Raw genomic sequence first — 25,123 nt, 5'->3', positions numbered from 1 at the left:
CCTCGATCACATCCTCTCCTCACAGTTTTTATGAAATCTCATAACATGACGAATAAGTCGTGCGCCTATTGGCTAGCAAACACCTGAGGAGTTGACAAATCCCATATCCTACTTACTTACGTACTTTCTTCTTCTGCTTCAAAATTTAAGGTAATGCTCACATTACTGCTTGGCGGTAGAAGTCGGTAAGGTGGCAGTACATCCCTGGACGATCTTTTTCACAAGCAGCTCTTTTGCCACGTGATCTTGTCATCAATTTACTAATCAGTTGCGTGGATACGGAAAATATCGTAAATTACAAGCATATCGGAAACGTTTTTAACAGCTAGAAACAGCTGAATTCCGTCAAACCACATTGAACTAACCGGATCAATTACGACTCTTCTCAGTTCCTAATCAATATCGGATAGACTAGATTCTTCTGAGTTCATAAGAGCTTATATGTGTATATCATACGTTGTAACCAACATGGTCACCAAAGGAAAAAGTTAATTTTCGGGAAATTAACTGTTATAATTATTAAACAAAGATAGAAGACTTAGAAAATATACACTTCGATCCGATTGGATTCGACCCAACGTCTCCCAGCAAACCGTGGCAGACGCCATGCCAACTATGCCATGGAACGAACCAACGGACCTCACAATTTTTTCCATGTGTTTGTTCCAGATCTATATTTTTGGTTTCTAACGACTTTTTTGCCTTAGGGCCATCTGTGAAGAAAAACTTTTATACATAGTTTTTCTTCGTGGAACTGTAATGTTTCTCAAAATAAGTTTAAATTTTAAAAAACGAGATATACTATGAAAGAACGTAAAGAACAATTTTGTACTAACCGTCCGAAACATAGTAGTTGCAGCATGCACAATGCCGGTATACTTGTGCTCACCAGTGATCTGGAAGGCGAGTCGCGCTCGGATCGTGTCCAATGGGTAGGTGAGCGTTACAGCGGTCGCACCCGCTCCCGCGCCCGCTATGAACTTGTCACCGTGCTGAACAACAGGTATGTGGATGCCGTTCAGGTACTGGAATTCGAAATACGTCTGCTATGTCAAAAATTAAAAAAAATAATTGAACCTTTAGTATAATAAGGCCACATCATTAAAATGACAACTTTCCAGGAAATTCCACTAACGAAATTAGGTGGTAATTTTTTTAATGTTTTAAATAGGAGAGTTATAAATTTCCACATATCGTCGTCTTAGAGTGAATACCTCTTATGTGATTTCTACGTAATCTTTAAGGACGAAGATAAAAATGTGGTGTAAAATGTAGTAAACGCCTAAAACCTTTGTAGTTAGCATTTTAATTTGATAAATTAAACCTCTTTCTATATTTGAGCATGATTTATAGATAGTATTTGAGCATGAAGTTTATATGTTTTTCTTCAGCAAAAATCAGTAAAATCGAAGTATTTGTAAACGCGTATGCGAGGTTTTCACTCTAAGGCGACGATATGTGTACATAATTTGTAGTTCGTATTATTTTTATGACTTTGATGTGATAAATGCACTTTCGATATCACATGTCGCATTATTATATCAAGGGTACGATATATCACAGGTTTTTAATATATAACATTTATTATGTTTTATTTGTAATTTAACATTTATTGTTAATGAATAAAAGATAAAGATTAAACTTCTTTTAGTTCTAAAGAAAGAGAGAAAATATATATGTCAATACACAATTGACACCAAAAAAAAAAAAAGAAAAAGTTACTAATTATTTATTTTTATAAACAAGCTATTAAGTATAAATATACTATGTGTGGTGTTAGCTGTGGTAACAAAAGTATCACTTAATTCTAAATTTTCTGGAAAAAGCAATGCGTTCCCAGTACTCATTTTCACTTAGGACCTAAAGTGACTTAACACCTATATTTATTGTTTTTTATTTTATTTTATTTATTTATTTCGTTCAATCCACATGACCCACATAATATATACCGTAAGGACTCTTTACCAATTGCACTTGCCGGCTACGTGGTGTGCGTTACGTGTGGCGCAATCTGGTGTCAGGTAACAGGCCGCGGAATCGTGATATAAATACCCTTCGGCCAAAAGTCGTCCTTCATCAAGTCCAGATGTTCGGTCGGCACTTTTACTACAACTGAATTAAAATTCACGTTGTAACGGGACTCCAGCCGCTCGACTCTCAGGGTGTATTTGACTTTTAGATGTACTCTACTATCTCCTCAAGACTTCGTGGAGTAATGCAGTCGCGACAGGTACAGCAGCGTCGTCGGTATGACCGGACGCAGCATAAAGTTCGGTTCTGTCGGTGCAGTGCCACACAGGTTACAGCTGGTGGTGGATTTCCTCTTCCTTTTCTCCACCTTTGTGAAACCGCCCTCGTCTTATTTTTGTAGGAAATATCAGCATATAAAAAACGTTCTTACAGAGCCTATAACTTCTATTCTAGTATCTTACATAAAGCAAATAGTAATTGACATACATAAAAAATAAGACAGAGCAGCCAAAATGCTTTCCCCGACATTGGAATTTAGAGTATTGAAAGTATGTGAACAATGTTATGACAGTTGTTAGTGGTATAACCAGTTCTGCCAGTGACAGGTGCGCAAGCGCGTCGACGGCAGACGCGGCGGCCTACTTTGGCACGAGACTATTGAATGAAAAGTTACATTGTAATGTTACTTGGCAAATGCTCGAACTTTAGCTTACGATATTTGTTAGAAGAAAACCCTAATCGTGGCAGTGAAAGCTCTGTGTCACTTGTAAAGCTTTAGACTTGAAATATGTATTTAATAGAGTTGATTGAGTTGACTTGATAAGGTTTCGTAATTACATTCTGAGTAGGTTTACTTCAGTAGCTATAAAAATATACTGTTACTTACTACTAAATATACTTTTAAATATACTGTTAAAGAAAAATTTTTCTGAAGGTTGGTATGGTATTATATTGGTAAAGTATTATTATACAGTTTTTGCTTGCATGAATGACAAAAAACCGTGGTAGTTTTTTCTATTTGATAAATTCAAATTCAAATTCAAATTCAAATTCAAAATAATCTTTATTTCATAGGTAAGCATTATTACACTTGAAATCGTCACAATGGTTAAACTCTACCGCTCATTCGTAAGGCAGATTCCCCTGAGAAGAATGAGCAAGAAACTCTAGGGGTTGCTCTTTGTAAATAACATTTACAATATTTTTTTTTTATTTGAAACATCAGAGATCGAGACTACCTCCATGAGCTAAACGGGTTACTACCACGGATTTTTGTCATCCAAGTACGCAGAAGTTGTATAATAACCTTTAGTATAAAGTTTTTGTTTCACTATAGTTTTAAACCTCGTGAAAGGCAAATTTTGTATATCAACCAGAATCTTGTTATAAAAGCGTATACATTGCCCCTTAAATGATTTTTTGACTTTGTGAAGACGACTATCAAGAAAAGCTAGTTTATTTCTATTCCTCGTATTAATGTTATGTCTGTCACTATTTTTCATAAATAAATTACTATTCCTTTTAACATAAATTACATTTTCATAAATGTACTGTGAGGCTAGTGTAAGAATGTTAATTTCCTTAAACTTATCTCTCAAAGATACTTTGGGGCCCAGATTGTAAATTGCCCTAACTGCACGTTTCTGCAGGACAAAGATTCTATTGATATCGGCGGCATTACCCCAAAGCAAAATGCCGTATGTCATTAGACTGTGAAAGTAGCTGAAGTAAACTAATCTAGCTGTTTCGACGTCTGAAAGTTTCCTTATTTTTTTAATCGCGTACACTGCAGAGCCAAGCCGTTTTGACAACTTACTTATATGGGGACCCCATTGCAATTTAGCATCTAACGTTATACCTAGAAATACAACTGTATCCACAAGATTCAATTGTTCGTTTCTAACTACAATGTTTGTAACCGTTTCTCTAACATTGGGTAATGTAAATTTCGCACAATTTGTTTTTTTCTCATTAAGAAGTAGGTTATTAACAGCAAACCAATCAACTACTTTAGATATAGCATCAAGTGACGGGACGTACAAGTCGTGCAGCTACAGTGCCGGTCAGAGCTTGAAATTCCAAAGACCTGAAGGGCACTGCTACTGCGCCTGTCACCCTGAGACACAAGTCGAAAAGTCTCATATGCGTGTAATTTCATCAGCACCCTTCAAAACAGAAACACAGTAAGTCACATTACTGCTTGGCGTCAGAAATAGGTGATGGTAAGAGTTCGTCAAGGGCAGTAATAGTGGTATAAGAAGTGGTTCTTTACGAATTCTTTCACATAGAGTTCTACTGCTACTAGAGCAGGTTTTCCAGGTTGCTTCTAAAATATTATATTGTAAATGATCAATATTAATAAAAAATTATTTAAAAAGTGGGATTGTTCTTTCTTCTCCGAGGAATCTGCAGGAATGGCATTTGATCAAGGTGACGATTTCAAATGTCATATTACCTATGCAATATAATTATATTGTAATTTGTTTCAGCATGTAGAATTAGATCTGGTCACATTCCACTAAATAAACTTTATCACTTGATAGATATCAAAGCGTCTCACCCCGCTGTGATTACTGTAAAAGAATTGAAGACCTGATCCATCTGTTAGTGGAGGGTGACACACACTAGGGCCGAAAAAGTACGACTTGGAATTGAGGAGATTCGACGAAATGGAGACATAAATATTGTTCTGCGAGACCCTTCACATAAAGCAGCCAAAAAGATCTATACTTACATTAATGTATTTAATATTTCCATAATATCCCTTACTGACCACGTACTTGGATTACCCAGGAGGCCGGCAAAACACCATCTATGGTGAAATTTGTAATGTCGTATAGGACATTTTCCTTAACGACAAAATGTCACTTACGACATTTTAAAATTCGATAGTTCAACAAAATTATTTTAAGTATCGAATTATTAAATTTAAGTATCGAATTTTAAAATGTCGTAAGTGACATTTTGTCGTATGGGGAAAATCTCCCATGCGACATTAGAAATTTCTAACGTCGAATTATAGTGTCAAAATCCTTGTTAAAAATAATGAGAGAAAAATAATTGTAATGAATAATGTTCGCTTGTATCTACTCAACCTTATTTACTTTATTGTTATACCTACACATTCAATAAAGGTGTGACAAGAATGCATTTTAAATCACTGTGACACGCCTTACGGCATACTAAAGGTTTTTATAGACACTTGCAATAATCTATATAATCTTTTCATCATACTCACGCAATATCCATTGAAACAACATGTTATAAAAACAAAACAATAAATTATTCATAATTTCGATAATAATAATAAATTATTCATAGGTTCGAATCCGGGCTCACACCACTGAGTTTCTCGGAATTTATGTGCGAAATTTAATTTAAAATTTACCATAAGCTTTTTAAAGAAAGTTCACAACCCCAGGAAAACGAGTGAAATCCCTAACCCGCATAGAGTTCGCGTGGTGGGCTACGGCATAAACCCTCGCCTGAGAGGAGACCCGTGCCCAGCAGTGGGACGTATAGATAGGTTGATGATATAATAAGAGTTCCTTGTGGAAAAGTTGTCCAGGGAAGTACTGCCACTTTACCTATTTCTGCCACCAAGCAGTAATGCGAGCATTAGTACGTTCCGGTTTTGGAGGGTAGGTAAATGTGCTAGTGAAATTTTAAACACTTGTGACTTGTCATCATATGCCTCAGGGTGACACTGCACTCAAATGGCACTGCAACTGCCATGGACAGGCGTATCGCTTAACACCAGGCACACGACATGTTCGCTTCATCACTTGATATCATAAAAAGAAGTAAATATGTACAATTGCCTTTTTTTTTTACGTTACCATTTCAAAAGCACCACGTAGTAAATAAAGTGCCTTCCTTGACCTCTGCAAAATGTGTAAATGTTCATATTTAAAGACAATGCGAAAAACGAGTTGCGCTAGTCGTCGCCGGAATAAGAGTGACCACGCAGCGACGTAGCGTGGTCGTACCATCGCGACCTACTTGGTATGTTGGGCGACATTGCACACACGTAGGGCATGGCGCTTATTTCCACATTCTTGCATATTCGACGTTCCGCTTGGGACAATGGCGTCGACTTGTATTCGCAACCATGGGATATTTATACTTAAAGAAATGTCGCTTGTCGTAGCAATAAGCGACATTATGACTTATGTTATTTAAAAAACATTTAACAAGTTATTGACTCATATACTAATAACATGTACTATGCAGTGTCGAGTTCTTATGTTTCCGTCCATGGGATCTGTAAGGGGCCTGAAACGTTGGTTTGTTTGAAAAAAAAAAACAAATACAGGCTGTATATTTGAAAGTGAGACATATTCATACATGTCATAGTAAATCATGTTACAACTTAACATAGACTAAAATAAAATTAGGATATGGGATAGAATAAAAAATAAATCAACAAATGTTTTGAAGTGTACATAGGAATACACCGTTTCCCTTTACGCTTCATTTCGAGTGCAATGGGAATACTACCAAGTGAGCGCCGAGTGAGACAGCAACAATAACAATGATTTCATTTCATTTCATTTACGTTTTGGCTTATGTTAATTATTTTTTACTTGTACTATCATCGAAATGTTTTACTTTTAGTGAACGACTGCCTCTGCGCCCATCAACCTGAGACACACGTTGAAAAGTCCCATGTGCCTGTAATTTCACCAGCATCTCATCATGTTACTGCATGAGAACTGCTTAAAAAGGTACGGTCACTCAATCCGTGCACAAACAAGACAGTTAATTTTGCATAGGTATACATTGTTTTAAAACTCCAAGATCTTCACACATTTATGATTTTAACATCAGGACTTCGAGACCATGCACTTTGCAACACGTCGGAAACGTCGAGTTTGCTTGTTTAATTCCGGAATAAAGGAAACCTTTCAGATACTCTGACGAACAGAGTTGTGATTAGGACCGCTATACGGGTATTAATTGTGATTACACTCAACGAATTTTTGACAAATTTTCGCACACGTATCTTTCCCGGTGTACAATCTATATAATAATTATGAGTCATTGTAATTAGCAAGGACCGAAACGTATTAATCATATTAATTAGGACAACAAGTTATAGGAGTTTCAATTTCAACACATGCAAAATTGAACACAATATGCATCGTATAATTTACATTGTATCAGTAGAAGGTGATCAATTAAAAAACATTGTAAACTCTATCGTATGTTCATGAGCATTGTGATCAATTTCGCCCGTGCCAAAATGCCTATAACAGCTAACCTTCGCGTACATCGGTCGACGTTAAGTAAGGTCGATTGCAAATTGATTATTTCAATATCTACTTCCTGTCTGACGATGTTAAAAAAAGCGGAAATCTTTAATTTCTTAGATATCATTATTTAATCAGAATTTGTGCATAAGTGTGCATGGTTGCTGTTGATAGAACAGTTTTTGTAGCTATACGTTATTAGAAAACGAAATACGTTGCATGTAAATGATTTTTAACCGACTTCAAAAAAGGAGGAGGTTCTCAATTTGACTGCTTTATCGGTGTATGTTACGCGATAGCTCCGGAATTTATTGAACCGATTATGATGATTCGTTTTTTGGAGGGAAGAGGTTACCTCAGTATTAGACCCATTTAAATTTGAAGAAAATATTTCGCCTCTAAGGTTGGCGAAGTAGGAGGTGAATTCGATGTCGTGCAGTTTCCGGTACCCGATTTGAATAAAACTTGGCAAATAGATGTAATTCCACGAACTTTTGAGGTCGGTTTTAATAGTTCTCTGTATTGAGATTATCATACATTTTGTCACCTGCTAGAATTAGCAATTGTTACTGATATGAGTATCTAGCGAACGGCAACAGTAATTACTTCAGAGCCTTTATTGGCCCTTGCCCTTAAATTGTAAAGGATGGTTTTTATAGTAAATTGTTAACCTTTGCTACCGGAAGAGAGAACTAATTCTCCTCCTTTAAAGGAGGCTTTGATTTTTAAGTTATAAAGATTAAAACTCCGAAGTGGGCGGACAGGGAGCAGCAGCGATGACCTCTAGCCCCCGTAACGTGGGCCCATGATCGACAGGAGATCAAAGGAGATTCTGTTGCTCATTGCTGGTGGGCCCGAGATGGCGGTGTACGTGTTCCACGTATGCCAAGATGCTCAAGACGGCAGACGGGAAGAAACATCTCTCTCCGGAAAGCGAAAGGAGGTTTGGCGCTTAGTCGAAACACTCACCGTCGGAATCGCAGAAGAATGCGAAAGCGCTCACGTGATTCCTGTGACATGGTGAAGAGAGGCAACACCGTCAGGCTATATTTGGAGGGTATCATCTTGTTGAGGGTTATTATCTGATTCATCTACACATAAAATTTTTCTAACCTTACCATTGACTTACCAATAAATAGACGACGGGTCTAATACAAAAACCACGAAAAAAATGTCCCTAGTCAACCTATTTAAACGTAGTGACATTTCAAGGAATATGAAAAAGCTAAAACGTTGAATTTAAATTGTAATGTCATCGCAGTACTGTCTAATTTTGCTTGCTTCGCTGTCAGTCGAACAAACGAAGACTAGAGCGTGAATGACGCTCTGTATACGATTTTAACGCCCTATAAGTTCGGACACTTTTTAGCGCGGACCCGACGTCCATATAATTGTAAGTCAATGAACCTTACTACATTTTTAAAAGTAGAGATAGTAACGGAGCGTATGTTGACAGATTTAATAAAAAGGAAAAAGTTATTCTTTTCTTTTTACAGCCCCTTTGCTCACGGTTGATTGAGACGGCCATCACCGCGACTTCCGCACTATAGTGACAAAATTTATTGATTTAACTATAATATACTAAAAAGCATATTCCAACGTAAGAGCATTGTTGATTAGCCGAAATTTTCAAAATTTGTAGCATTCAACTTACACAAAAAATTAACTCATTGCAGACTGGAATTCTAGGATAGCCAATAGCCATGTTGGATAAGAACGTAAGCCGATGCAGAAGGTATGTACGTAGATATTTTCCGTTTCACACCTACTACTCAGCTAACGAATAAATTTCTTAAACAAGCCTAAATATTACATGGACCATTCGCCACTGTTAGTAACCTGCATATCTACCACCGACAATAGATTACAGTCTGTTCCAATCCATTTTGAACAAAAAGTAAACAAACCTGTTTGGTTAAAATTCTAAAGTAAACACTAAAGAAATGGAATAAGTAACACTTTCACGAATATTTCGAAGATTTCGGCTTGATATATCATCACTTTTTCCAACAACATTCATTTCAATAGAATCGTAACATCGTAATTGAAAAATGGTAATCCAAAAGTCAGGTTATTATTCATCTACACTTCTATGACTTGCCTATGGTTGCATAGTGCTGTTCGAAAAAAACATTCGGTTCAACAATTAAAGTTTAGTAATCGATTATTACAACGAACATTTCAATCGCAATCGAACGAGTATCTGAGTGTAAGGATTTGAAGGAGGATTTGAATTGAAATTTTAAATATGCTTATATAGGTTATGTAAGGAAACCCGCTAGTATGACTCAATTGAACAAATCGATTCATTCAATTATTTAATCGATGTGTAGTTGGCGTTACAATTGGCCATCACTAAATCGTCTATGGTCGCGTCAGTGACTTGTTTCTTTACTTTTTGTTCAAAATGGATTGAAACGAAGTATACAAAAAAATACTCATTATTATATAACGTATCACGTGCTTAGATAGAATAGAATGTTGTTAATTGACGCATACAGGAGTGGGCAAAGAAGTAGTGTACAAATTTAACCGAAATCGCACGATATCCAAAGCGATAAATCTTTTCCCAATTCTTTAGCAAATTTAAATAGTTTTAATTAAAAAGATTATTTAAAAGCTTTAGTAGGAATGTAAGCTTCATTACTAGTACAAGAAAACATTTTCAAAATCTGTCATTCTCTACGAAATAGTATTAGAAGCTAAGAGATTTGTACCACTTGTAGGTAGTAGGAATATTTAAAATGTAGGACAGTAACTTGACTATAATTCGATATATAACTTCGACACCGAACACCAACTAAATTGCACCCTGCCAACCCTGTGTTATACTGAAGCGCCCAGTTCTCATCTGGGCACCTTTCTCCATCAATAGTACATTATTGCAGAGGCTTAGAAGTAAGAGATTGACGGACGATTATACGAGTCAGGCAGTCCCCGTTTCCGCCAAGGTATATATAATGCTTTTCTCAAACAATGCGAGGAAATAATAAAACACAAAAGAATAAAGGAGAATGTATAATAGAAAAACTAATCATAATTTTCATGTATTTTAGTTTGATCTTAGCCGGAAACAAGTTTTCCGTGATAAATTTGTTTTTTGTTTTAAATTAATCTGTGTCATCTCAGTCTAGTCTATTATTGTATTTACGCAATGTTTGCTAGAACATTTTCGCGAAGAAAATATAAAAAATGCAATAAAAATTAAATAAACAAAATATTCAAAGTACGTACTTTCCTTTATTTTACCGCCTTTTTTTAAAGTATATGTTGCAGGTACATTTGGGACCATAAATTAAACGCAAAATAGGTAATTCCATAGTCAATATTGTTTTAATTCTCGCAATTATGGACAATGATGCTAACGAGCAGCTGGCTTTATGATAGTTCTATTAAGCTCTTTGTTAGTCGATATACCTATTTAAAAGTTTAGAGCAGCAGACAGAAATGGATTTACATACTTATTTTGCCGCTCAAGAGTCGTAGGCTTCTGACGACAAACTTTGTGAGTTCTTTTTAAAAGTAATGCAAATATTTCCGAACATGTTTGAGAAAAATACATTGAGGTAGATCATTTTTATATATTATATTTTGGATATTGACAAAAATGTATTCCCACTCGCGTTCATGCAAATTTTATTCTAGTTTATATTTTATTATGCGTTAAACGCAAGCTTTGGAGACGAAAAACAAGACAGGTTTCTTTGTATTATCTTTTTAACAATCAAGGCGTGATGGCAAATCGTGCCGATTAACGGTAGGTCGACCATCCGAGACCACACGTACGTGAGACGCACTATAAGTTTCCGGAATGAATAAGAAAAAAATACTATAAATGGTCAGAAATGAATTTATTGTTTCTTAAAATATTCTCCATTAGCGTTAATGCACTTTTTCATACGAATTAACCAATTTTGAAAACATTTATGCCACTCCTCCGTGACAATCTCTGAAACATATTATATAAACATATACTCTTCGACAGCCTCTTCAGGTGATGAATATCGTTGACCGCGTAACTGGTTCTTAATTTTTCGAAATAAATAAAAGTCACAAGTTGCCAGGCGAGGACTGCACGCGGGATGGCTCATAAGGTCAACGTTGTTCACCTTCAAAAATTCATTCGTCTGTCTGGCCGTCTTGCATGGAGCTTCATCGCCAAAAGGAGTTTGAAGCCGAGCGAAGCTCCGCTGAGCTGTTAAGTTACACTTAAAATCGTAAAAATTCACACTACGAAAATTTTCACAAATCCATGGTGATGTAGACAACCAATTTCTAAAATGACGCCACAATGTAAAAACAAGTGACAATCAGATGAAACAAACTGTATTCTACAGCCAAAGAGTTCCATTTTCAAATATTGTAATTACTTTTTAAATATCGTTTATGTAAGTGGCCAGTTCCGGAAACTTAAAGTGCATCCTATGTACTCTTCTGGTGAGTAAACATTTATGGTAAAAACCGTTTTGTGTTGGAATTTAGAAGTATTGTTCTTTGTTTGTTGTCTGAAATGATTTTAAAAATAAGAGTTAGTTATTTTAGGTTGTATTAACAAATCCTAGAGCTTGTGCAAAATGCAAGTTTAGTAATGTGTAGCATGTACACAAACATACTGTTAATGGGCATGTGGTTAGATACGATAAAAAACTAAACATCCTACATAATTTAAATTTAAGATCCATAGGTCGCTGATTAATATCAAGGACATAAACGTACACTATCGATTCGTTGTTTCGATCAGTCTGAAACGATGGTGAAGAGAAATAGTCCCATATATGGGGGCCTTAAGGCCCGTCGGCGCCCACTGACGGAAGGACAGGCAAGAGATTCTTATGTGACGAATAATAATATAACTTAATTGTATGACGCCATAGTTGACTTTTCAACGTTAATGGTCGTAGCTATACGAACAAAGCTGCGGTAAGCTTAGGGATAATGAGCCGGCAGCCGTCGAGACGCTTCGGCAGGTCTCAGGACGCCGAGTGCGATTGCTGCTGAAAGATAGTAGTAGACTGTATACTTCGGCATGCCTAAGGATACCGCGGCATAAATGCCGTCATTGTGCGCCTGTATGTAGGGTTGCCGAAGGTTCTCTTGCTGTGCCGTCCCACCAATGGGCGCAGAGACTAAGTAAGACGTACGATCTTACTCAGCTGTCAAAAACGAATATACTCCCTTAATCGTCGTATGTGTACTTTTTTGTATAAATTGTTATTTCTTTTTGTTGTCGTGCCGATGATTCTTTTATTTTAAATTGATATAGATTTTGAATATGTTGCTACATTGATTGCGTTACCTGTGACCGCATTGAGATTTCCCTCTTATAGAGCCACCGGCAACAGCCACGGCATCGCAGTGCCTAGACTGATGGACTAGATCATATTATATGATGCTTTAACCTACAGTATATGTGAATTGTACTCCTTTAAATTTTGCTACTAGAACCGACTCATTCACGACTTTTTCTAGTAGCAAACAGAACTTAACTAGGAGTTGTGATTCTCGAAATCGAAAAATGGTGCCGCCAGAATAAAGTTACTCCAGTGTGTGTTACTCCAAAATATCCTTATAACTTCATACCGGCGTAACGACTAAATCTAGTTTTATAGGGCTAGAATCGACTAAATCACGAATTTTTAGTGCAATCAGATCTGAGCAAGTGGCCATACAAATATTTTTCATTTCTCCCGGCCCGGGAATCGAACCTTCGACCTCTGCGAATCTTAGACTCAACTCATATTGGCGCAGAGTCGAAGCGTCGCGACGCATCATGTTTTTCGCCTATAGTATATTCATCTATAATTTCCCATTAAGGTACAAATTTGTGTTATGCAAATATGGAAACACGCGTTGAAGTCGAGCGGTTAGTTTAGTTTAGTTAGTTACTTGGGCGCAGTGAGGTGTCAAACGCCGACCACACTGTGATCCGGGAGCACTAATGCGAGTGTCGTCGCGCGTCGACTCTCGTCGCCAGGCATTGTAGTTGAAAGACAGGAAGCGACGCGACGCGACGCTTCGACTCTGCGCCAGTGTGAGTTGGGCCTTAGGGTCAACATACACGGACCGCTCTTGCAGTCATAGTCAACAGCTTAAGGCTGCCATTGACAACTGCTGGAGTAGTTCAGTTGATATCAACTGCTCAACAAGTCACAATTTCAATTTTATTGAAATCAGTAGCAACATGGATTTTGAGGAAGAAGCGCTACTACTGTTACTTTTGCTCAGACGACGACGGCAGTGGCGTAGAATTTGCTGCAGCGAAAATTGCGCGTGACGTGAAATGAAGAGCGCGGGCGGAGGTAACTGCGCGAGAGCAGTCTACAGCTCGAGCAGTGTTTGCCTGGCGACTGCTTAACGCAAATCGACAGAGCGGTTTGGTGTATATGTATACATAGAAGACTGTAGTGAAGCAGTCGATACTAGTTGCTTCAAGCTGCCCGTATATGGTCGCCCTTCGGTCAAACAGTTTAGGGAGGGACGACGTGTGGCTGTTTGGCGTTCAAAAATAAGTACAAGATTTGACGACAGATTTTATTATTAGAAATTAATATTGGCAACGTTTTTACTAATAAAATGTTCATTCATTTTACACACTCTCGACGTAAATAATCCAAAGTCTTATTATAAAAAGAAAGGTTATTTATAATTCATCTTCGTCATCACTATCATTTCGTAGCAGTAGAGCTCCTGGTGAAAGAGTTCGTCCAGGGAAGTACTGCCACCTTACCTATTTTTGCCGCCAAGCGGTAATTTGAACTTCAAAACCGTTGAAGAATAAGGGTGCTGGTGAAATTACAGGCACGTGGGACTTGACAACTTATGTCTTAGGATGATGGGCACAGTGGTAGGGCCCCTCAGATCTTGGCAATTGAAAACTCACACAATGCAACTGCTATGGGAAGGCGTGTCGCTTAACACCGTGCCCCAAATCTGCTAATTTTAAATCATCTCAGTTGAGTGTCGATAGTGTCAATGGCAAGATTTTGTACATTTGGTACTCTGCTTAAGATTAAAATTACAGTAGTGCCTGTCAGTGGCTAGCCATGACCTGCTATTCAACTGCGATTGCATTTTTTTGATAATCTGGTCTTCAGTGGCGAGTTACTGGCACGTCGATGGTGTAGTGTTATCGAGTATATAACCAGAAGTAGAGACGAAATGTCATTCAATTTGTTTGAAAACTATTCTGCCAAATTATTACGATTACAATTGCGCTCCGATTGGCTAACCCGAATTCGAAACAATTGACGGGTGTCGTCAATGCAAACAAAAAACTTTGCTATAATGGACGAAAATTGAAAAATTACATATTTTATATCGAGTTCTTAGGTTTTCGCAATTGTTACACATAGGAAATGAAACTATTTTTCCGGATTTAAATCGCGTATATTTGTTTTATCAAACAAACCACAACAAAAAAGGTTTATTTGAAAAAACAAATATACGCGATTTAAATTTCCATTTCCTATGTACGGACAACGGCACACTACACATTTTTGTTCGAAAATCGCCTCCAGTGCAATGGAACAAGATACGTCAATGTGTAGCTTGATGTGCTGGCGTGTGTACGTAATTAATATTTAATTACCCATGAAATGTGATTCCGTTTGCTTTATAATTTGATGAAGATGTAGATGAAGACGAATGTGTTTTGCTATTTTTCCCACACATCCCCCATAGTTAGAGATATTATCTTTATTACAATAAATACAAAATATTTTTGGAATATACGGAGACGAACACACAGGTCAGTTGTTGAAGCTGTACTATTTCAGCTTTTCAATTTGTGATTTCAGTGCAAACGGGTGTTGATATTTAAAAGTGATATAAGGCCCATTGAGTGCCAGATATGGATGGCCCTTATTTCATCTCTGTTTCTGGTTTTATACTCGATGTAGTCTATTTAATATTATATATATTTTAATTTGAAGACTAAATAGCTGATTAAACGAGATAAAAATTAAGATATGCATAGTAATTTTCATGGTAGTTTTAGTAAGGCAACATCAATAGTTAGTGATTCAATAAATTAATGCCATCGCTGCCATTACAGTGACGACACTCTGTTGTTTATTTTTCTCATCCTCTAAGCTCTATTGAGACTCAATTGCCATTGCAACTAGATTTTAGCAGAATAACAAATCTTATTACATTTTTTTTAATAAATTACCGGATGCTTTATTTATTAAATTGTAAACAATTTTTTTTGTTTTTTTTTATAATATCAAGTGACGGGACGAACAAGTGGTGCGCTTGATTGGTACGCCTGTACATAACATATAATTGCAACAAATTGCAAAACAAAATTTGTTAGTTACTCAATACTAATTAATAAATTAATATACGTATAATAATGTTATATTTTTGACTTCTGGTTAAATTCCAATTGTTATTGTTTGCTTCTTATGCTATTGTATTAATTTAACTTTAAATGCATGCTACATCAAAAGTGAAATAAGAATTGTGTAAAATATAAGCATACCTAGTTTTGGTCAAATGTAGGATCTAATGTAATATATAAGACCTGCATTGTTAAATACATTTTTCAGCGAATATATACACTTCCGGACACATAATTCGAGGACACATAATTCACGCATTTTCACCCTAAGCATAAACAGTGTTTGATTGATCAAAAACTATTATACAATTTTGAAACTAGTATACTAAGTGCCTTTTCCATAAGTTCTTCTTGGGAATTTAGATTTGCAAAACCGGAGAAAACTTTTTCTTCGATAATTTTTGTATTTTAGCCCTTTACGACAAAAATGCGAGGTGGCTCGAATTATGTGTCCGGGAGTATACGTTGCATTCTTGTATTATCATTGCAATATGATCTCAAAGAAGTCTTAATTGAATTATAATGGTCAATGATTTCTAGAAAATTTTTAGAATTGGGCCCCAGGTGCACGACTTGTTTGTTCCATTACTTGGTATCAAAACAAAAAGCTATCCAACGGATTACAAATCCCAGTGTAGGTACGTGTTATCTCTAAGAATGGTTTAGGCAACAGTCCGTAATCCTGTAATTAAAAAGGGACTTGCACATTTTTTTATAACCTTCTTCGACGTTCAAGTTTCATCACGATGTTTTCATTGACTGTTAGCAAGTGGTATTGCTAATAATAAATATAATATCTCTAACAATGCCGTGCTGTTCTATTAGGTGATTCTAACAATATTACATAATTCGAAATCGGTAAAAAAACAGGTAATGGTTATTTATAATGCCATGTCGTCGCCATACTTTCTCAAACTCGTATCTTAAAAAACAAAGTAACTAAAATGCAAAAAATGCATTGTATATACACATTTGCAGGATGATTTCACATTGAATTTCATACTAGTTATATATTTATATAAATATAATAGGATCACTGATCTGGTCAATGTTCCTTCTGAGACGTCCTCAAACCCATCCATCCACACTCGCATCAAAAATCTGTTTAGTAATTTTTCTACATGCCCAAACCACCTCAACATTCCTTTCTCTGTTCTAATCACCATATCCGTTGGTAGTATACTTACGTATAACATAAAGTACAAATAATCAATGCGAAAAGGTCGTCATCATACCAAGTCAATGAATCATCGAATCATTATATTAATTTGGTGGTGAAAGTAGAATCAATGTTCCGCGAAATCGATGACACCGATGACGATATTATCAAAATTCAACAATCTAATAACGATTGTTGTAATGAGTACTTACTAAATAGTGTGAAATTCGTAGAAATACAGTTTTGTCAAAGTTACGGGTTGTCGAAGTAGGCTCAATTTATTACAATACAGTTTGTACGACTGACCATAAAGTTCACTGTACTATGTTACAAAAATTCGCTTCCACTTTGTTCCGCCGCAATATAAATTGAGCCGTAGTGTCATGTCGAATGCGTGTGTGCCGAAATTTCGTATGATAATAATAATAACGCACATACCGCGAGGACACTAGGGAAACCCTGCACAGCTGGTGCCATGGACACACACATAGACAACTACAAATTGCACCCAAACTCACGAGAGAAATAAATGTGGGCAAATGTTGCGGATACAGCCCGTTGCACCAAGTAAATGTAGGCAATACAAATAATTCTCCCGGGGGAATCGAACCCGAGATCTTTTCGTGGCAGACTAGCGTGTCAACCGTTCGGCAACAGAGGCAGTTAAATACTCGTATATATCAGATTGATTGAAAATTTGATATGGCAGTGTTAAGCGAAATTCTTAATATTTTCTTCTTGAAGCTAGTAAGAAATTTTAATTATTTACTATTTACATGAGATTTAGAACAATTTTTATTTCAATTCGAAGACTTCGACTGGAAATTTAGATAAAGGTCTGCCTTAGAAAAAAAATTACAAAATTAAAAGTAAATGATATTTAGAAGAACTATTTTTAAATGTGTAACTGTTTGTTGACCCCAATAAAAAAAAAAAAAAAAAAGAAGGAATACTTAAAAAAATCCTACAATCCTCTCTTTCCTAACAACCAGCCGCACCTGAAATTTTTGAGTAATTGAGAAAGACGTACTTACTTGGCCTAAATAGTAGCAAATTTTTAATTTTCTTCGATAATTTTACTTAATGGCAAAACCAAGTTTTCAAAGATAGAATTTAGAATATAACGGCAAAATTTTCGATACCGGTAACAGAAAAAGTAGGAACTTAAAATTCTACTGGTACCGCATTAATTTAAAGAAACACCTCCAGCAAAATACCTGTCCCTGCTTACCACATACAGGAAACCAAGTGTACCTATGTACTAAAGAGATCTCACAATCTCACACTGTAAGCTAGCAATTGCATATTTCCTAATCGAAATTGTGCACATCCTGAAGTGTAGCGTATTCAATCATATTTACGTGTATGTCTAAATACCAACTTAGATTGCGTGCTAATGAATAACAGCGAGGAAACTCATGTGGTTAGTCAGATTACGTGCGCATACGTCGATTCTTTGTAAGTTTTTTATATGCGTAACTGTTTAAGCGATCTTTTGAGTTCGTGTACAATTTTGTTGAATGGATTACATAATAAATCCAATGCAATAATGCCCATTGAAATATGAATCAATAAAGGTTAAAATTGCTTTGTCGGTCAAGATGTGATGTAATATATACATAGGTTTATTATGTATTTGACTGCCTCCGTGGCCGAACGGTTATCATGCTGGACTGCCACGCAAAGATTCCGGGTTCGATTCCCGATACAAATATTTCTCAAAAGTATTTCTAATAGAAATATTTCTATGGCCTACATTTATTTGTCTCGTGAGTTTGAGTGTAATTTGTGGTTATCTAAGTGTGTCCATGGCACCCGCGATACAGGTATTCCCTAGTGCGGGGCTATGGGTGTGTGCGTTATCATTATTATTATTATCATGTATATATGTATAATAAGTATGTTTATATTATGATATTTATTTTATACTATACAAATTATCGATTAGTAATAGTATATTGTTCTTCCTGTTTTAAGTGTAGCACTAACTTATTGTTTTTATTCTGTTTGTCCTAATGGTAGACTGCTAGAGAATGCCTTATGGCATTGAGTCCGCCATTATTGCACTTCAGTGTAGTGTACAATAAAGTTTTCAAATAATAATAATAAAGTTTATTTTTGAATGTGATTTGTACAAAATCACAGGAATTTAATTGATTAGAAACCATTAACTATTTACAATAGATGAAATATGTATCTAAACTTGAATTCGTAAATATTAAAAATGTATAAGCAAATTATTTCTTATAGTAACATTTTTACTGCCTTTAACACCGATAACCTTAACAATTATATTGAGAAAACACTATGTTTAGTCATTCCTTAAACGGTTACGATCCAAAGGAAAATTACACTTACAGAAATCCCATTTAAACATCACATTGTATTTTAAGGTCAGTAAGTACTAAGTATCAAAGTTACTACTCTCTGAAGTTAAGAAAAACTGGCAATATCCATATAAGTATACATGTCAAAGTTTGCAAAATCTTGGCTTGCACCTTATAAGGGAGTTAAAACAAGTAAACTTGCATAACCGGAGATTTTAGGTTACACAGGCCACGGTACTTCGTTTTTGTGATGTTTACAAACGTTTCTTCTGACTTTTGACATTCATTACAGTATGAACTTAGCGATTACATTACGATTAAATATAATGCGGAATCGTTAATTGCTGTATACTCGTAATTTATTACATAACTTGTAAAGTTGTAAAACTCGTTCTGTTAATAAATATATTAATAATATTATTAGGGTGGCTTCATTCATGGTCTATGCCGCCCCTCATTATTTTATGAATAACTAATTATAATAACGAGTTCTTAGGTTTTCGCGATTGTTACACATAGGAAATGATACTATTTTTCCGGATTTAAATCGCGTATATTTATTTTTTCAAATAAACCAACGTGGCGGGCCATTTACAGGTCCCATGGCCACGATCGCCCCCCGGTCAACTGTCAGACGTCAACGTTGGTATGTTTGAGAAAACAAATGTACGCCATTTAAATCTGGAAAAATAGTTTCATTTCCTATAATTATAATAACTTTACCACGTTACACTTGTCCCCTTTTGAATAGAATTATATACTTAGTTCGATTAGTATTTCGTGTTCTACGTTGGTATATAAATAATTTACTTATGTAAAAATAGTAAGTTTCACCCATTAATATATGGACATAGTTATGCAAACAAGAACCAACCCACACCTCGAGTGAAATTGAGTTATGTATATACATATAGGTAGAACGCCAGACGTGTCCTTTACCCGCTTACAAAAGTTCCTGGCAATATACTAAGCAAAAACGGAGAAAATAAAAGTCCTTCAGGGTACCAACCCTAAATAAGTAACTTTTTAATAACTAAAAAGAACCATGCTGCTTAACTTCATATATTGTATTTTTTAAGTATGCTAAATGGATCCATGTCACGTATTCTGAAGTATGTAGATCTTTAGCGTTTTCATTACGAAAACTAGAACATGGTTCTCGTTAACTAAATAAAAAGGTACCTACATAATGTTTTCTATTTATTGCTATATAATATAATAGTTTCCCTATATCATATTCAATGCTACACATAACTAACGTTGTTTGTCTCAAATAACTTACCTATTTATTTCTTCACACTATTTTTACAAAAATGTAATTATCTCGAAAGTGACATTTTGTGTGTTGGTTCTAGTTTGCATAACTATGTCCATATTATAAGTAAACTTTACGAAAAATATAATAAAATAATTCGATTAAAACGTTTTTTTATTAAAAAACACCGGCCTCAAGAATCCCAGGAATTCTTCAATTCAGACTGATTTAGATCAGTCTGAAGGGACGGAGTTTATTCCTGTCCAATGCTTATTATAATAAGTCATAATAAGCATTGGACAGGAATAAACTCCGAATGTTGATTAGTTTAAATAAGCACTTGCCCAATTTCCAGCCACAGAATGAGACGCTTCTGCAAAAACTAAGCCAGAAGAAGTTAAGACAATCGATACAAGAAATATTCTACAGATTCTTTAATTGTGTTGGTCTTGGCACCAAGTTATATTTAGTGGTGATCACAACAGGGCCACATAATCCCTGAATTAGACCACGCCTTTAGGACCATATAAGCCCTAAAGGCGCTTTTCCACTATGTCGTGACGACAGATAGTCGTGCAGTTTAAAGTGTCGGGGCTTGTATATTTAAATGAAGTTGTTCACACATAGAACAACACGATTAACTAAGTCGTTCACGATGTTTTTGACGTTACGACGACAAACTGTCGTGACAATGGAAAGAGCTAGAACGACAGTCGTCTGACAATAAATAAAACGTCACAATAAAAATGTAACGACTGATAATCGCAGCTTCAAACGATTCTGCCGTGCAAACGACAAGACGGTCGTGAACCGATAAATTGTCGTCACGATCTAGTGGGAACAGGCTAGACACTACAGTCATTCAACGATAAAATAAACGTACACGACACAGTCACGACAGACAGTCGTAATATGGGAACAGGCTAAATAAAACGTTACGACATAATGGGAACGCGCAAATGCTGTTCAATTCAATTGTTCAATCAATCAAGAGTTCAATTTAAATCTTGAATGCTACAATATGCTCAACTTCATTTCGCGGTGTGCCTGCATCGGGAATGTAGCCCTTGCTTGATACGAAGATGACGTGGTCAAAGTCAAATAATCACTTATTCCATAGGTAAAATTTTTACACTTGAAAACTTAATTTTTTAAGCTACTGATCGTTCTCTACGCTGACCTCCCTGAGAAGAACGAGCAAGTAACTCTAGGGATTGCTCTTTTCAAATAAACTTAAATGTTATGGAATACATTTTGAATCATATTTGTGTGGAATCTAGACTCACGATATCCTTCCATACATTTTTATCTAATACGTAGTCTACAATTTTGTAATATGACTTTTCAATTTAAATACTTTTAATGTAAGTTTTAAACTTAGGAAATGGTAATCTTAATATATAATGTTATTGTAAAAACGTACACAGTTCTCCATAAAATAATCGTTTACCTTAATTAAACGAAACACAAAACGTAACGTAAACAGACATCTGAGAGATCCACCATAACTGTCAGGCTGTATGGTTTCACGGGCGAATCTCATACGTGAAGCTGATCATGCTAACATTTGTAAAATACACGTGTAAAATATTATAAAATATTTTATTGTACCTCTGTAAGTAAGTTAAAAAACCGTGGTATTAATCGTTTGACCTACCGCTTCTCAAACAGTTATTTCTAATTCGGACTCGCACCTCTTGAGTTTCTCGGAATTGTCGGTGGCGGACTATATCGTAAACTCATGCCTGAGAGGAGACCTGAGCCCAGCAGTGAGTTGATGATGATGATGTTAACAAAAATATTGATTACAGGTTTTTTAGTAGCAGTGGAGCTCCTTGTGAAAGAGTTCGTCCAGGGTAGTACTGCCACCTTACCTATTTCTGCCATCAAGCAGTAATGTCAGCATTACTGTGTTCCGGTTTTGAAGGGTAAGGGTGCCGGTAAAATTACAGGCACATGCTACTTGTCAACTTTATGTCTAAGGGTGACGAGCGCAATGGCAGTGCCCCTTAGATCTTTGCGATTTAAAGCTCTAAGTGGCACTGCAACTGTTATGGACAGGCATATAGTTTACCATCAGACGCACGACTTGTTCGTCCCGTCACTTGATTAACAGATAAAGATAAAAAAAAGGTTAATTACACACTCAAGCGTCTTTTAAGGAAAACCGTATGTCAACTACTAATAATTAAATACAATTATCTAGATGCGTCTTTGAAACACTCATAACTTGTTTAATGTTGTAGGATGAAGCACACTTAAAAAAATAATGCTATTTTTATAATAATGAAAAATGAGTTGCAGGCAGCATTCTAGCTCTGGCAAACATCCAGATAGCCAGTATGCTGACAATATCTTTAATCTAGATCAATATCAACTATATAACAGTTTTGGATTTTTTCAATACCACTCTTTTCAAAAATATTTAGGGATAAAACAACCCACCTACAGTTTAGTATAAAAGACCAAATTTGTAAAGTTTACTAAAAACCGAAGAGCTAGTTTCATTAAAGAAAATTTTAATTTCATTTGAGGATTTCTATAGGAAATGAAACTATTCCCATGGTCACAGTTGACCAGTCACAGTCAACCTTGACCATGTAAAGGGTCCGAAGCACTGGTTTGTTTGAAAAAACAAATATGCGCCATTTGAATCCAGAAAAATAGTTTCATTTCCTATGTGTGGCAATCGCAAAAACCTAAGAACTTGATGATTTCTGATTAAAATTATAAATTCATTTACATTATATCATTGTTACTTTGAAGATTTGGTCAAGTAAGGCTTGATAACTTTATGGTTATACCTACTTACAATATTTTTAAGATAGATGTTATTGAAATGCTGATTTATTAATTATCAGATAATCACAATATGAAGTAAATTGAATTACGCACTTAATAATTTATTTTCTTAATTTAGGTAAAAATTATACACAATATCCTCAATACTCTGATTGTTAGTACCGCTTACTTGATTATACAATGGGTTGGATGCTTGGAGTCCTAAATTACAAGCTCGGATTAGTTTGGACTCCAGTCTATTGTGAGAAACATTACTCTAAGCCTATGTAATAATATAGACTCATTCGAAGAATAGAGTCAAATATACTATGTCCTGAGAACAAGTAGTCTTGCACATAGATCTTTGTTCTGCGTAATGTTCTTTCATTTTTATTTGGGGAGATAAATAAAGATATAATTTAATTTATGTAAAATTTTTTTTTTTTCAAGCCTGTAAAAAATGTATAAAGCCTTACCTTTTTATAAATCTCAAAGCTAGTGAATTGTGTAGCAGCATAGGGAAATATTCGGACCATCTGTGCACCGTTTCCTTTATACAATGCTTGCAACGATTCATTTTTGATAACAGCAGTTAAGCCACCGACCACTCCATGATGTTTGTATTGATTTGACTGAGCTTGAAGGAGGATTTTTATACGATCCAGTGGGGCCACAACTGTCTTGGAACACATGCCGGCAACACCTGCAAATAACAATATTTATTTACACTGACACCTAGTAAATGTTACAAAGAATTGGCTGTATGTTTTGTTCAATTTGTGTATTCCTCTTCCAGCTTTACAGCACATTGAATATGTCTATGTCAGAGTTCACCCATCAGTAACATGCCCTTAAAAATGTATGTCTTGTATGGTGTACCACCTGCACACAAAAATACCACATTTAGTATTGTCATAGTGGTGAAGTTTGGTTCTATCCTTACTTAACTAACATTGTTTCACTGTTTCAGTCGACAGCTGTGTCATTATTGGTTAAAATAATTAAATTGAAAATATACCACTTTTGAGTACTTAAATTCCTAGTCATTATCTAGTAAATTCTTAAATGAATATTGATGTAATGAAATTTAAAAAAAAATATTTAAATTCATAAAATTGCCAACATCTTTTAAGTAATGTATCAAAAATATGAACTTACCAGGACTATGTACTAGAGAAATTTACTCTGAAAACTTTACCAAACTAGTTCCATGATCAAATTAATAGTAAAAAACAAACTTAAACCAAAACTATTTTTGTACAAACAACTGATAGCTTATAGTATAAATTACCTCCAGCAAGCAAACTCTTCGTGATAAAGTTGAAATCGCTTGTTTTTTCCATTTTTAAAGCCATTTTCACTCAAAATCCTTGATGTTCCACTTTCAAAAACACTTTTTACCAACTTCTAAACATTAGCACTAGGCGAGTTCAGTCCATGGTACCTTGCACTTTCCAAAATACTAATTTATTCGCGTTAAGAGCATCCACCGTTTATTTCTTGGGTATTTGGAACGCGACATTACCGTACTTTCACCTAAGAACACACTTCGCTTCCTGCATCGCAGCCGGCAAACGAGCGAGCACCTTCAATCCGCGCGAGGACTTGAATGACTGCGCTGCGCCGCCTTGTTGTATGTAAGCCTATTATGATGAACGTCAACTTTCGATTCCTGCATCGTTAATGGCCTTGGCCTTCACTAATAGGGCTCGACCTTTGTAAACATTTTCACGTTTTACTGTATTTTCTTTAAATTCCGTTCATAATCTCAAAAATGATAGAGTGCTATATTTTGACACAAACTGGATTAATTTTCTTTTCTTTCTCGGTCAAGTCAAAGCAAAAAATGATTCGTTTCATTTTCATTGAATATCGATTTTAGAAATTTCGATATTGTCTACTTACTTATTAGGTGTAACAAAATTTATTTTACGAATAAGCCGTTTGTGTAATTAATTATCTTCTCGATTGTTATAGTCTGTTCTTCTTAGTTATCGCAATAAATCGACATTAATAGTCTCCATTTAATTTTATAGT

At 35.6% G+C, this 25,123-nt stretch overlaps 1 protein-coding gene across 1 annotated transcript in view; it reads right to left on the bottom strand.

The window, feature by feature from the left end:
* LOC113231376 (graves disease carrier protein homolog) overlaps nucleotides 1-24,790 on the bottom strand; it is a 33,240-nt gene extending 8,450 nt beyond the window's left edge. The window contains exons 1-3 of the mRNA XM_026465670.1: nucleotides 24,378-24,790; nucleotides 23,563-23,789; nucleotides 837-1,025 (exon numbers count right to left, since the gene is read on the bottom strand). Of these exons, the coding sequence (XP_026321455.1) occupies nucleotides 837-1,025; nucleotides 23,563-23,789; nucleotides 24,378-24,441 (480 nt within the window). The 5' untranslated portion in view covers nucleotides 24,442-24,790. The remainder of the gene's footprint in view (nucleotides 1-836; nucleotides 1,026-23,562; nucleotides 23,790-24,377) is intronic.
* Between the last annotated feature and the right edge of the window lie 333 nt (nucleotides 24,791-25,123).

Source organism: Hyposmocoma kahamanoa, unplaced genomic scaffold (assembly GCF_003589595.1).
Source record: "Hyposmocoma kahamanoa isolate Upper Pololo Valley unplaced genomic scaffold, ASM358959v1 65, whole genome shotgun sequence".
In the NCBI taxonomy this organism is placed as follows: Eukaryota; Metazoa; Arthropoda; class Insecta; order Lepidoptera; family Cosmopterigidae; genus Hyposmocoma; species Hyposmocoma kahamanoa.
Note: the sequence above shows the minus strand (reverse complement) of the source record. Positions and strands in the feature narration are given on the sequence as shown.